Genomic DNA, 15,861 nt, shown 5'->3' on the forward strand with positions numbered 1-15,861 from the left:
TGGGCTTGCCTTTACTATATGCTATATGCTATACTATATACTGTAAGCAGAGACTGCAAGTATCATAGATGCTTTATTTTGGATTCCCAAACTGAGCAGGGGATAGGACTAACAACTTAAATGCCCCCTTCCAACTCTATGAATTTATGAAATTCATATTCCTGAAAAACACCCAAACTTAAGTTAAGGTTACCTCCAACAAGTTAAGCATGGGAATTGGGGAACAACTCAATATGGCACTGGGCAAGTGGGTGGAGGTCTAAGTTTGAATGCATTTGTTTGCAGTAGATCTAAAGTCCATTCAAAATAAAATATTTTCACTGAACTCAAGAAAGATATCTAGAGTTAAAAACTCTTAATTGTTGCAAGTGTAGCCGCATTTAATCCTGAACATAAAATACTACTTTTGTGAATAGAAGTCTGTGTTCATGATACTACAGGGGGTAAGTCTTGCATTAGACAGTAAATATTTATTCTGAGTGACGCATTTTCTATAGAGGGAATGAAATGAAAGATTGTACCATCTAGTCTGATGATTGTATGTCACTCGGGCAGGTTATATTATCAACATCATTTATTTGTTTTGCCATTTTTAACAGTACAGGTTGTGAGAGAATTACCAAGCCCATAATCTAAAGCAAGAGGCCTACCCAAAATGTGAAGTCCACAGGCTTACTGGGGGAAGAGGACTGGAGATATCTAGCTTTCCACTTGATAGGCTCAGCTCTTCTGCTATAGTTATGTGGTGGAATATGGTGCAAAGTCACATGAGGAAGGGATCTTTCCCAAGGACCAAAGAGGCAAATCAGCCTGGAATCTTTGGCATGCAGGAAGGAGCCAGAGAGAATCCTCCTTAATCTTTCACAAGGTTTATCTAATAGTTATGCAGATTGTGCTTCAGTCTGTCAAGATTACTGGCTATTGGTGAGCAATAAACTCAGAAACTATTCTGAGTAGATCCTTCTGTTGTGCTTGGTTCCATGAGCCTGACAAATTGCTATCTATGGAATATGTATATTTACAGAACCTAACATGGATAAGAAAAAAAATTCTTGGTGTAATTTTATGCAAGTATTTTCTTCTTACATTGTTCCTGAGGTGGTTGGCACAATAGGAATATCTTCTGCTTCCAAAGGTATAGACCAAGGGATCCGAAATTGTGGAGCAAGTTCTCTCATAACCATATTTCTGAAAGAGGAAAAGTAAGTGACTTATTAAACTGTCTTAATTTATCTGAATAATATTTATATAGTATGAAATGAATAATTTGTAGCAATATCTAACTATAATTTTAATAATTAAACATATTAGGGTTTTTTTACATTTCAGTAAAGAAAACTCCTCTGAACAATTTTGAGAATAGCCAATCATTATCATTTAACAGATTAAGACTTCTACTTAAAAATGGTGAAGTGAGGACATATTTATGAAGTCTGTCAGGAAATCAAAAGCTATGGAACTATGGAAGTTCCTTATTCCACAAAAATCACTTTCAAAGCTAGACTTCTAAAAATGTGCAAGTTTCTTAATTAGGGCATTCATGTGCTCTATATAGCTAGTATAATTGTCACAATATAAATAATTTTTAGTAACTCCTGAATAGCAAAACCTACTTTTGAACAAAGTAAGCACATCTTGATAACTCTCTTAAAAGGCTAACTTCCTGAGATCTTATCCAACGTTGTTCTCCCAAAGCATCATTAGGAAATTATTTTTTTTGTTAAGTTTTATAGCACAAAAATGACAAACATGGGAAATGGAAAAATCTGGAATTTGAGTCAAACCAAATATGCTTATAGGTCAATAATAATGTCCCAGAGCCCACTCAAGTTCTTTAAACTCTTACCCAAGGATTTTAGCGCAATCATCATAATATTTCATTGAATTCTTCACAAAACTGAAGCCATTGACATCACAGACATAGGACTGCCCATTTGCACGCAACAAGTCAAATCCACAAACTGTTTGCTATCAGAGAAAGCAACAACATGCTCAAAACTTGCAAAATATTATCTATAGACATTTAAAACTCAATAACTATATGTAGCAGAAACAAAACATCCCACATATTAATAATCTAAAATATCACAGGATTGTGTTCTGTTTTCTTATATCTCTTTAAATGTTTATCCTGTCTTAATCTATGCTTAAATGGAACATTTGGAAAGACATCTCATTTTGAATTTAGCATTCTTCTAAATTCTTATCCTATTCTTTCTAAAATTCCAAAATACCTTTATAAAACAGGTTAACAGTACAAACAGCTCTAAGAAATGCCAAACATCTATTTGTAGGGGCTTGCTCCAAGTTGATGTAAAGAGACTTCGTTACAGATTTTCTTAATAGATTTTTTCAGCTGATGAAAGCAGGAGAAACAAACACAAAAAAACAGTAATAATTGAAAAGCAGGAGATACCCTCTGTATTAAAAAGAACAAAAATGAGTTCCTACACATTTTTGATGCCGGGGTCAGCAGTATGATAGTACCAATGCTGAGCTATTTGCTATATCATAAAATAGAACTTGCTTTGTAAAATTGAACAATTATTTTTAATGGCCTTATTTTATGAGATTAGCATTCTCATTTTAAATTTCATGAAATTTGACCATTTGGGAGGAAGGGTTATTTGGTCCATCATGTGAAATCACTCAATGGTACCCAAGACCTGAAAATGGTTCAGACCCTGGAATAGGCAATAATTTCAGGAAATAATAATTTTCTTTGAGATGTAATGTTATTGTAGTCTTGTTACCTTAAAAGCTAGGCATACTTTCCAAGCTATTAGCTTTTCCCGTGCATTAAGTATCACTGGATACCTCACTTCTTTGCCTTCACTATCCCGTTCCACCTTGCCATCCAGAGCAGGGGATTTACGTGCTTCTGCATGTGCATAATCTGGACCTACAGTGTACACCTAAATTTGAGAGTAAAGGGAAAGACAAAGAAAGTAAAATCTTCTTGGTTAAATACATGGCATTAGGTATAGTTTCACTTCACAGCCACTTCCATCTCCAAGTCTCCTAATTTATGCTTTTACATTTCCATGGTGAAAAGGAGACAAACTGAAAAGCACTAGAATGTAAATAAAACTGCCAGAGCCCTTGGCTAAAAGCCTATAGTGTGTCCTACCATTTACCTACTAGCTAACTGATCATCCTGAAACAGATTACAATTTTTTAATGTTACTAATGGCGAGAACCTATATCCTACTTATTTCAGTTGATTTGTCCTAAAGATGGTTAAGTCTGGAATTTATTAGATTCCCTAGAAATAATTTACATTTAAAGGAATGAATTTTCTCAAGTAATTTTAGAAGTGAAATGTTAAATTTATATAACAGGTCGTATTTTTAAAGAATGGGAAAGTAGAATGCTCTTTTCTAAATGTTCTTAGAATTGGAACTAACAATGCTATCGAAATAATTGATAAACAACTTTTAATACGGCTGTGCATATTCACTGGAAGGTGGACTCAGGAACATTAACATAAAACCTCTTTTTGAAATGCTAAAGCAAATTGATGGTGAATTTGCAAAGCAAAATAAAGAGTTGGTAGTGAGGCTTCTAGTGTATATGGCCAGCTTACCAGTCTGGATAGCTCTTTCCAGACTGAAGCTTTTTCAATTTACAAGCCGGGAAACTGAGTTGCCTAAGTTTATACAACTCTCCTAGGTTAGGGAGGGCCCCACAGTCATCCTACAAGATATAGCAATGAGAGTCTAGAGCAGCATTCAGAAGTAGCCAGGTGAGTCATTCTGCTAGAAGGCGGGGCTGCAATAATGTTCTTGTTAAAAAAGTAGCCAAATGGACAATAAGTCATGCCTTTCACTTAAACACCTTATTGATTATATTTAGTAAGTTAAAAGAGGCTCTATTCAGTCACAACCTATTACTCCTTTCTGAAGATCTGTGCCATTTTTGAGAGATCGTTGCACAAGAGAATGGTTGCCAGAGGTAAAGTAAAATAAGGAAGTGTGGAGTATTTTTTAAAAAATTTTGATGAAGAAATATAAGGATTTAAAAAGTTGTGTTTTATGTTGTCATTTTCATGAATTTGTCAACTTTATCTGACATTAAGAGTTATAATTTGCAGACTTCTGGTCCTGTGCGGTAGCGACTGGTTGCAGGCTTGCGGAATGCCGTACGCCCGCAGCTAATTTTCATCCTGCCTGGAGACTATAATGGGTCCAAGCAGCCCTGGAGAGGTGGCAAAGAAAGAAGGGTGCCCTGGCGACTCTGGAATGACAGCGGTCATTCCGTTCATCTTGGGAAAAGCCTTCTAACCCGATAGGAGAAAGACTGTATTTCACCGATCAGCCCAAGCTACTTGCAACCAAAGTCCAAAAGAACTAACCAGCACAACAGTAAACAGCGTGTTTGAAACTGGGTGAGGAATCTGATTTCCCCTTTTCTATTCTACACTTAATTTCCTGGGAAAGATCCCCAAGAAGCAAAATACCTCCGAAAGTGAAGGAGGGGGACTTTCACCCCACCCTTATACTAACAGAAGAAGCGAATTAATTTCCATGGAGGATCAAAATATATGGTAGTGAAATAAATGTATACACTTGAAAGCTAAAATTTAACTTTGGACAAGTTTAAAATTGTTGAATGGTTAAGACTCTCATTTTAAAGACCATTGTTCATATTGAAAACTAAATAGATGCTGACACCTAGTGGTGGATGAAGATTCTGACAATTATATTTCCAGAGAACTTGCCAAAACCTGGGAAAAGCTAATCTGTGTTTGTGACCTTCAAAGCTTTAATAACAAAGAACAGCTGTGCCAAAAAACGACAACAATCTGGGCTGTAGACAAAGAGAGAATTATAAACTTTAGAAAAAAAAATCTTTTTTGAACTTTTTGGATTACAAATATCTATTTAACTGGGACTCTAAAGTTATTTGCAGATAAGAAGGAAAACTTTCAACTTTTGGCCGTCATGCATCAGAGACATGTAAATAGAACACACCAAGAAAACATAAAAACTTCTCAGGAGGAGATATATAGTATACTGCAATTAATTCTAATAACACTGAGTTCAAATCACAAAGAAATCCAAAATAAATTTGAAAATATAAATCAATCTATTTCTAAGTTAACTCTACAACAAAAAAACTTCCAGGAAACAACAACAGAGGAGGAGCAGACAAAACAAATAAATGGACATAAAACTGAAAATAGAGATTCAAAGATGAAACTTAACAAAGCAAAAAACATGATTTAATCCTAGTGGGGAAAAATTTGCAAGAAATGGAAAAAACAACTCATCCCTTAAGACTACAAAATAAATCTGAGGACAAAAAACAGATTGGATAAAATGGAATGTAGAGATGTTGAAAACATCAGAGAGAAAGGAAGTGATAAGAGAAGCAAAGAAGGAGAAAAAGAAAAAGATTTTCAAGAAACATGGAAAGGCAAAAGACTCATATAAAGATACTTTATTAGATTTGCGTCTTATACCTACAGCAACAGTCATGAATATATGGAAAAACTTTTTGATTCAACAAAACACATTGATCAAGAAAGATACTGGTCAAAGGAAAATGATTAAAGTGAAAATTAAGAAAATAGATGATGGGATCTACCAGAGAGAATATATAAAAAAGAAACATTTGTTTGAATATGCTTAAAGACATAGAAAAGTTTCTGAATACATATGTCATTCTAAGAGGGATGAATTCCTTAAATAATACTGTATGCTTTTTTCCCCTTTTTTAATTTTATTTCTTTATATAAGTAATATAATACTGTTGAAATGGCTTAGATGAAGGAAATATTTTAGATATTTAGGGAAATTATAACGTACAAAAATGTTTTGAATAAGAGTTAAAGGATTAGATGACCATACATATTAAATGGAATATTTAAAGATTAAATACATTTTTAATTATGGTTAAAAAGAATAAGAAATTATGGGAATGAATATATATTAGCTTAGGAGGAATATATATTTTAAGTAGTATTTTACTTTTTATGTTTCTTTACTCTTGCTCTCTTTTCCTTTTGTTTACTGTTTTTACCTATTCTTTAAGAAATGTAAAAGTGTTGATACGGTTTATATGGAAAAAATGGATTTAAATCTTTAAATGTAATTAACTGTTGAGAAAATCTTAACCAGCAAGAATACTTTGAACTTTATGGGAGAAACAAATCTAAATAAGGACTTTAACGGGATATAAGATGAGGCAACCAGAATGATTAGATAGAAAAGAAATATTATATTGATGTGATCATTATTTCTAGGAATATTGGGAAAAATATATGTAACTGTTATTTATCAAAATAATAAGAACTGTATTAATTCAAGGTTTGCAAAGAAGACATCTTGGGGAAAAGGGGAAATCAGCTAAATGTACTATGTGGATTATGGATTATAGAAACCAATTGTTAATGATTTTTCTTTACAAATGTAAACCCAGCAAACACACTGTTTACCAACTATTAAGTGATTTATGTTTTAAAAAATCAATAAAATATATGGGGGAAAAGGAGTTATAATTTGCAAGTTTGTATTGTATGTTATAGGAAGCTGAAATTTTCCAATTTTAGTGAATTCTGATTGGCCAGGAGACACCAGCTGATCTACAAATATATTTAAAAAAATTCTTTGATCAGAAGAAGGAACTAAAGAACAGAAGACCAAGCAATATTGAAGGCATCTAAGCCAGGCAGAGATTGCAAAAATTATTCTGGAATATTTAAACAAAACAATTCACTTTATAAAACATCTATGTTCCAAAGATGTCCAAAGAGAGCAAGACAAACAAATTATTCAAGTAAATGGAAAAAAGATAAGTAATTCAGAGAGGCAACAAGTGTAGAAAGTTATCAAATCACTTAGATTATTGTATTGATACAGTATTTTATATATGAACTTAGGTTACTGTATTATATAGCATTTGATAATAGAAAGGACATCTTTTTTCTCTCCTTTTTTATCCTGTACTCTCCTCTCTTTTAATCTTTATTTTCATTGTGTTTTATGCTATAATAAACCTTAATAAATCATTTTTTAAAAGCTGGGAGCAGCTTATAATGCAGCTGTACAACACAGGGAAAATGTAAGTATTTCAACAATTCAAAAAGACATACTTCATTTGCACTCTCATGCTCTTCAAAATATATATTTAAATTTCTTTAAGAACAATTAAATTTCACTGAAGAAAACAAATTATTCAATTGTTTCACATCTAACTACAGCAATAGTAAATGTTTCACAGGGTTGCTAAATTCCTTAATCATTTGATTGTTCCAAAATTAAACCTAAATATGCAATTATACCTTCACATCAGTACCATCTGTAGGCATGAATTCCTCATAGATGTATGAACCAGTTTTTCTCACGTTGCTTTCAGGAGAGTAAACACTGCTTCTACTACCAATCTGAAATACATATTTCGATCAATGTTATTTTATGCTAAAAATACAAACACATTTTTTCTTTAAAACTGCTTTGAAGTAATACTGTGTATTTATAAATGTTTATAAAAATAAAATGCAACGTTCTTGCCATACTATACTGTGACAACTAGGTGGGAAAAAGGAAAATACATTGCCTGCGTGGACTGAAAAAAAAACTCTTTTAGAAAGGTTTCTTGCGATATCCTAAATTTATAGAACAGGATATTTTTTTAAATTTCTCCTTATGAAAAAGGTCACTGCTCACTTTTCAATCTTAACTGCATTTAATTAATAAATGGAAAAGGATAATTAGAAAAAACTTTGGTTTTATCTTTTTAATTGAAGGAATGGCATTTTAAGTGGCTTAACAATAGACATGAGAGCAGAGGGGTTATTTGGATAAAATGCAGGTTCTCAAATACTATTTAATTTTTTAGAAATTCCTAGGATTGGATTGAGGGGTCCTTAGCATTCCCTGAGCTTGACTGTTTCTTCCCTACCAACAATCAATTCTCAGATGAGCAGAGATTAACATCAAGATTAACATCAGACCAACAATCAAGAATTAAACAATACCACAACCACGCTAACAGTAAACAGCCCAATAAAGAATCACCAAGACCACTCCCACCAACACTGATAGGAAAGGCCACTAGAGTATGAAATGAGATCAAACCCCACTCCCTATTAGCACTGATGATGTTACTACTTGATTTGGGCAATGAAACATCTGCAAGAAAACTATCAGACTCAGAGCACCAAGGAACCCTTATTTCAACTCCGAACAAATATTTTCCTCTATCGGTATTATTGGATTGACTGGTGATAGTACATGGCTTTTAATACCATGCTTCACTACATACAGTATAATAAATATTCTACTTTTTACTCTATTGTTAACATTATCCTTTATTTTTAATTCATTTTTTTTGAATAAAACAAAATCACTATTCTTAAAAAGAAACCCCTCCCTCTTTAGCTGAGATTCAAGGAAACCCTGTTCCTTGGAGTTGTGAATCCTTAAAAATCATTTGAAAATGCTCAGATAAAGAAAAGAAATTGAAAATAGCATATTCTATCCTGTTATGAAGAGAAAATTTACTTAAAATTTATTTCTACATCTTGATCCTGTTATGGGAGAAAGGCAAAAAGCACTCATCATGCTGATAGGAATACTACAATTCAGTGGTTCTCAAACTTTTCCTCACCATGGACGCCCTTTAAATACCTTGTGCAACCATGGACCCTGGCCACGCACCACCAAAACTTAACTCAAGATTTAAATCATAATATTTCTTCAAGCCTTCGCAGACCTCGTGATGACAACCATGGCCCTCCAGGGGTCAGCGGACCACAGGTTGAGAATCACTCCTATAATTGAGGTATTCCTGATTTTTTTTTTATTTACAGTATATGGTGGGAAGGGGAATACGTTCAATAACATTTCTTTTAGCAGAAAGATGGAATACAAAATAAAATCTAAACTAAACTATAATCTAATCACTTGTTTACAGATCAAATCTATCTTGTGGTATTTAGTAGCTATTTTTTGTATCCACTATGTTCTTACTTATTTCTGCGTCATTCTATCCCACCTCTCATTATGAAACACAGATATACAAATTACCTGTAATTCTTCAGATAATGCAATTTACAAGATAACTCTCAGAATGGAATGCTATTCTTTTCAATCCAATCATGACCACCATCATCACAGAAGGGGCAAACTAGATTATTCTTGTGTAATTTACATTAGTCTTACTTTCCGAAAGAGCCTCTGACTTCCCCCACCAGCAGATGTTGGATAATAAATATACACGTTGTGGTCCTCTGCACTAACTGGTTTTTCCACAAATGGCTTTTGGAAAACTTCTCCATTCACTTCCACATGATCTTCTCCTTCAATCAAATTGCATTCTGGAAAAATAACATAAATAAGTGCAGACTTCAGGTTTCAGTCACAGATAAAAATTCCATTATAAATTGAGACAAGAAAACTGGCTATAATCTCTAAATGTATTTGAACTCATGAACTTCAGCAACTTCGAAACTCAACATACTAAGCCAGAGGGAAGCAAACATTTTTTTCCTATTGAGGCCTTCTATGTCAAGACCATACAGGAATAAAGTAATAAATGTATGTACAGATTATCTTTTTACTCTGTTTCCTTAGTTATTATCATAAATCAATTTTCTAGCGCAAATAAATATTTCTTCCAAGCTTTAAAGTGTGCTGTTATTATCATTACCATAAAAATTAAGCAAACAAAAAGTAAGTGGGAAGTCACAAGGTAGAAAAAAATGAATACTGAAAGAGCCAGTCTGGGACAGAAATAGGACCATGGTAATGCCTGGGAAGGAGAGGCAAATCAGAATGAGTTGAGGAAGAATTGGAGGAAGTGCTATAAAAAGCAAAGCAGGGAGGTTGTGGAAGAAAATGGTAATAGGATCTGTTGAGCATTTATTGAAGCTTAGCTGATTCTTCATATGCTATGATACAGTAACTCAGGGGTAGTCAACCTTGGCTCTTTTATGACTCGTGGACTTCAACTCCCAGAATTCCTGAGCCAGCTTAGCTGGCTCAGGAATTCTGGGAGTTGAAGTCCACGAGTCATAAAAGAGCCAAGGTTGACTACCCCTGCAGTAACTCATTAAGTTTGAAGTTTATTGTATTTATACCCCGCCCTTCTCCTGGTGGACTCAGGAGAATCAGCCATATCTTTTTTTAAATCAGCCATAACTTTTTAAATCAGCCATATCTTTTTAAATCAGCCATATCTTTTTAAATCAGCCATATCTTTCAGATATATCTTTTTAAATCAGCCATATCTTTTTTTAAATCAGCCATTATCTTTTTTTTCAGAATTTCAGAGATGTCTGAAAAAAAAAGATACAGTTATTTTGCTGAGATGCTACAATACTTTTGCTGTGCAAATGAAAGCATGCTTTCCAAATAATTTTGAAATCATGAATAGCCCTAGAAATGATGCCTGGAATGGAAGAGCAATGGAAGGGCAAGATTAGAAAGAATAGAATATTAAAAAGAGCAGACAGAATAAACTAAATTGCCTGCACTGCCTAACTTTACTTCACGTAGGACACATTTGGATATCAGTGTGCCAAAAGATTAATCTGTCCAGCAACAACATGGACACACTATCTACTGACTACTTTTAGATTGCTATGTTGTTTGAATACAGTGATAGCTTTTTTGGCCATAAGCCAGAAAAGGAAAATCAGAAGAAGCCATGGGTTCCCTCTCTTGTTACATTTAAAAGGAACACCAAGGCTGAATGATATGATAATCTAAAAACAAACCATACATTTATGATTTGCAACCTCATTGTTCATAAGGAAGAGGCTGTTGATAAAATGCAGTGGGCTTGTGACTATAATGCAGTTGTGTGTTGTGGATAAAATGCAGCTGCTTGTGGATACATTGCCTTAAAGTGTTCTTTGGGTAGCTGTAACATTTTAACTAAAATGAAGGCTATTTGCAGACAAACAAACAAACAAACCATTAATATTGTTGCGGGCCAAAATAAATGAGTGCCTAAAAACAAAAATTCTGCCAATATTTACACCAAAACTTATTATATTTTCTGTATTTGCTATTATAGGAAACTGAACATTGAAGGATATAAAAGGAGCAATGGAACCAATTTTCCCTAAGTAAAGTAGATGTTTAGCCTATGGAAAAGAAGGATCAAAGAATATACCCATAAAATATGAATCATTTTGACAAAAAGCATCTACTTCTAAAGTTTTCTGAAATAAAGAAACCATTGTACAGCTTGTTTAGTAAGTCTAGTAAAAAAAAAGAAATTAAATATTTTTATGAAGTAAATTTCTATAGAACTTTATTCTGAAGTTCCACTGGGTACAGTGGATGGTTTTAAAAAAGCTATTACATACTATCAGTTACATAGTTCTTTTTCTTTTTAACCTTGTAACAGAGACACCCATGCGATCTTCCACCTCCAATTCATATGTTGATTATAGCCACAAAAATAACATTTTATTAAACAGACAAGAACAACTGTTTGTAGAGAAGTCCTTTGAAATGCCAATATAATTACCTTGGGGATTGTTTGGATCCCTGTTTAGGACTGCATAACGAGGAAGTAAAATGCCTTCATCTTTAAGGATGCCATAAACTTCTCTCCTGAAAAGAAATAATATATCCCAAAAAAACATTGCAACTACTGGAAAAAAACATGAAAATAACTTTTAATAATTCTTAATTAAAATCACAGGATAGTCAGAAAATTTTGTGTAAAGTTGCAACAAATATCTAATTAGAAAGTTACACTGTTAAAAATGGGAGCTGGAACAAAATGTTGCAAAATGTAGAACCTATAGTCCTAAACATAGTACATTTCTAATTCAGTTTTAAAGTATTACATATGCCTATTTGCACAAGAGAAAAAAAACAAGACGGTGGGAATTAGGACAAAAGCCTCCTCTCCCAAGTTACTGTGCATTTTGGTGAAGTACAATCAGATTAGAGGATAATTGTACAACTGAATTTGAGCACTTATTTCTTCAGGTTAGCATTATTGATGTCAAATTCTCACTGAAGGTTATAACTGCTGCAGTCTAGAAAATGAAATTATCAATCCAGAAAATGTTGCCATGGAGAACATACATTTAAGATCTGTACTTCGTCTGCAACAGCTTGATGCTGATAATAACCACAGTGATACGGCCTTGACAAGGGAATTAGTTTGAATGTGTACAATCAAAAGAAAAAAGAAGAGGAGGAATCATTTAGAAATACTAAAGATCCTTGAGAAAAATGAGCGACGTGTTAATAAAAGATAATAAAGATGAACAAAATACATACCTTGAAAAATGTAAATTTGAAAATTAAACATTTTTAGAATTACTTTAAATATGAGGATATTCTTTGCCAATACAGTAATTAATGTTCCACTTTGATCATCCTAGTACACTAGAGCAGGGGTCCCCAACTCCCGGTCCGTGGACCAGTACCAGGCTGCGGCATGCCAGCAACCGGTCCGCACAAACAAGCAAAGCCCCATCCACAAGATGCAGGCAGCACACAAAACCACACACCCTCCGGTCCGCAGAAAAACCTCTCTCCATGGAACCGGTCCCTGGTGCCCAAAAGGTTGGGGACCTCTGCACTAGAGGCACACTTGCAGGTTGGTAGTTAACAAAATGCAAGGAAAAAGAGCCATGGTGGTATACTGACTAGAATGCAGTACTGCAGGCTAATTCTGCTGATTGCCAACTGCCAGCAGTTTGGCAGTTCAATTCTTACCGGTCCTCACCTTCCAAGGTTGGTAAAATGAGGACCCAGATTGTTGGGGGCAATATGCTGTCTCTGTAAACCACTTAGAGAGGGCTGTAAAGCACTGTGGGGTGGTATATAACTCTAAGTGCTATTGCTATTGCTAAAATACCTTAACAGGCATTTACATCTAGGGAGCAGAGTTATTTATTTACCTGTCTTGTATATGATACTGCATATTCAAATCATTAATAACAAATGGATTCCTGAGTTTAGAATAGGCAACTGCTTTGTCCAATGGAAATCCTAAAGAAAATGTAGCAAAGAAAATGTATATTTAATCGTTTACATAGTTCTTAAATGCATAAGAATTACAATTTATACTTTCATAATTGATTTATTTTAGATAAGTTTAGAAATTATTTTAAATTCCCTCATCTATATAATTACTCGGATTAGTTTCATCTATCCCATTTTAAAACTTTCCTCTATTTTGTTTACCCCATTTTGTTCAACTGAAACATTAGGTATCCTATATCAGTTAACTATCAATTTAAATATAACAGTAAATCAGCAATCTAGTATCTTATTAACATTTTTTTAAAGTCAAGGAGAAAATAACATTACAATAATTTAAAGTAAGTTTCACTGAATTGGACCTATTTCTGACAAAACATTAGTGTGATTAAGCATTCATTAGAATTCCAACATTTTTTAAATAGCAAAACAACAAAAAAATGGGGAAATTGAGAATAGAAGAAAAATTAATTTAAACCAATTTAAAGGCTCAAAAGGTTTTGTTATATACATGCGTCCATGCACTATTTACTGCTTTCCAAAATTAGCATTAGCATAATTTGACATAAATTGTTTCCAAGGTTAACACTGGAAGTTTTTAACCAACACTGGAAGTTTTTAAGAAGAAACTGGCAGCCATTTGTCCAAAATGGTATAGGGTTACCTGCCTGAGCAGGGGATTGGACTTGATGACCTCCAAGGTCCCTTCCAACTTATTATTATTATTATTATTATTATTATTATTATTATTATTATTATTATTATTATTATTATTATTATGTATTTTAAACTGTTGTGTAAAGTGGACCGATGACATTTTTCTGTAATAATATCAATCTGTCAGTACTGTATTTATTTTGAAACACTGGACTCCATCTATTCTTACATACCACTAAATAATTCCAATACATTATTCTTTAAATATAGTTCAATGTAAGACAGATTTCAATAACACCATTTAATATTATTAAAAATTCTCAAAATTGTAGCTGAACTTTTCATAGTTCTGAAATTTTTACACTGTTCCGAATAAAAAGCAATCACCTTTAGAATGAAAAGAAATGAGACAATCACATAAAGGCCAGTTTTCTACCGCTTCATTCAAAATGACATCTTCTTCAAATATCACCACTGTGATATATTTAAACATGGAAAGCCGTTCAAGGATTTCATTCATTGGTTTTGATTTTGATTTTTTTGCCATAGAACATATTCCAACCATGATCTGTCTTTCTGGTGGCTAAGAAAAATAATAATTATTAAGGGAATGTTTCTATTCTTGTTTGATAAACGATTTTTATGATTATATTATCAAGTTCATAGGTTTATTAAGAATAAAATATGAATTGGAAATTAGTGTTTAATTTTGCATACGGTATACAGTAAAAAATAGCGTAAAGAAAAAACTTTATGATGCATAGAGAAAAGAAAACAATTATGCCCCTTTCACAATATTTTTTTAAAAAACGTTATATAAATTTGAAGTTACCATTTGAGAGGAAAACATCTTCCAGTGCACTAGGTTATAAAATTATAGAAAGCACAATCTGTAGAACCACCCTAATTTTCAATGGGACTTCTAATGAGTTATAATACAATTATGGTGAGAAACATTGTTGAACTGTATCTACATAGTTTGTATTTAGATGGTATTTGCACTGCTCAACTCCACAAATGGAGGAGAAATTTCTGAACTATTTTCAACAGAAAAGAAACTATTTTCTATGCAAAGTATGAATAATGTTTTGATACTATAGGAATGAGGGATTAATGTTAGATACTAGATTTTACTTATTAACCAAAAGTCCATTTTAAAAAAAAAATCTTAATTTTAGAAAGTCTTCCAAACTCTGATACATAAGTTACTTGTAGCAAAACACTAAAATCCCTAGATAACCCCAGATAATGAAATCTAAAGACAAAACTATGGACAGCTATATAAATGCTTTAAATAATAAAAATAAAATAAACACAGTACATACAGAATCATACTCTTCATCATCATCCTCAGGATCGTAGAAGGAGACAAAATCGGAAGATCTGGCACAATCCAAAAGTTCTTCCCCATCTTCACCGCCCACAAAAAATCTAGGAATGTCACTCTCTGTGGCATTAACAGACATTATTATAAATCTACATAGAAACTGTAGTTACTCGGAGTACTCAGGCACTGCACATAATTCTCAATGCCTGGAATAGTAAAAATCCTTGCAGTTTGGATTGCAGTTGCTTACGTAGTTGTTTGCTGTCTGACAGTTAGCTGCCAAATGCAGTTTAACTGATATCATCTGCCCATTGTTTTCATTTGTTACATTGGTGAAAAAGAATCCTGCAGATCATTTCCCTGAGACAAAGCAGCAACTTTCTATCCTAGAAAGGAAAAGAAAGGAAAGGAAAAAAAGGGAAGGGAAGGGGAGAGGAAGGGAGGGGAGGGTGAGAGAGAGAGAGAGAGAGGGAGGGAGGGAGAGAGAGAAAGAAAGTTATTCAACATATTTCATTACCAAGAGACAGCTGAAATAAGCTTTTGAAAATATTTGCATTATTACAATGCCAAAAGCTATTCTGTATGTTATAAAAAAAGTACTACATGTGGAAAATAACCATGTAAGGGAAGACTAGGTTTATGTATCATACTACACCACACTGTGATTTGTTTAGTTTCACTAATTATGATATGCTAATTCAGCCATAGTGCTTCATAAACCATGATTTGGCACTTACCCTTATGTTAACCAGGTTGATCTGGGTTTTGTTTTTCAAGCCATATTTAAAGTAAATCCTGGCAGAGTGTGGGGTGAACAACCTATGGTTCCTGTTTGAACAGGACAAATAAATGCTGCACAGAGTATTAGTTTTTTGGTATTTTTTTCTGCCTCCCAGTATCTGCCCAAATTTTTCCAAT

General features: G+C 33.3%; 1 protein-coding gene across 1 annotated transcript in view; it reads right to left on the reverse strand.

The window, feature by feature from the left end:
* The window catches only part of PPIP5K2 (diphosphoinositol pentakisphosphate kinase 2), a 58,752-nt gene that overhangs the window by 33,231 nt on the left and 9,660 nt on the right, over positions 1 to 15,861 (reverse strand). Inside the window, exons 2-10 of the mRNA XM_029285182.1 lie at positions 14,942 to 15,329; positions 14,004 to 14,199; positions 12,878 to 12,968; positions 11,485 to 11,570; positions 9,168 to 9,322; positions 7,286 to 7,387; positions 2,754 to 2,915; positions 1,847 to 1,968; positions 1,087 to 1,188 (exon numbers count right to left, since the gene is read on the reverse strand). Of these exons, the coding sequence (XP_029141015.1) occupies positions 1,087 to 1,188; positions 1,847 to 1,968; positions 2,754 to 2,915; positions 7,286 to 7,387; positions 9,168 to 9,322; positions 11,485 to 11,570; positions 12,878 to 12,968; positions 14,004 to 14,199; positions 14,942 to 15,082 (1,157 nt within the window). The 5' untranslated portion in view covers positions 15,083 to 15,329. The remainder of the gene's footprint in view (positions 1 to 1,086; positions 1,189 to 1,846; positions 1,969 to 2,753; positions 2,916 to 7,285; positions 7,388 to 9,167; positions 9,323 to 11,484; positions 11,571 to 12,877; positions 12,969 to 14,003; positions 14,200 to 14,941; positions 15,330 to 15,861) is intronic.

Source organism: Protobothrops mucrosquamatus, unplaced genomic scaffold (genome assembly GCF_001527695.2).
Source record: "Protobothrops mucrosquamatus isolate PMUCROS unplaced genomic scaffold, P.Mucros_1.0 scaffold1382, whole genome shotgun sequence".
Classification (NCBI taxonomy): domain Eukaryota; kingdom Metazoa; phylum Chordata; class Lepidosauria; order Squamata; family Viperidae; genus Protobothrops; species Protobothrops mucrosquamatus.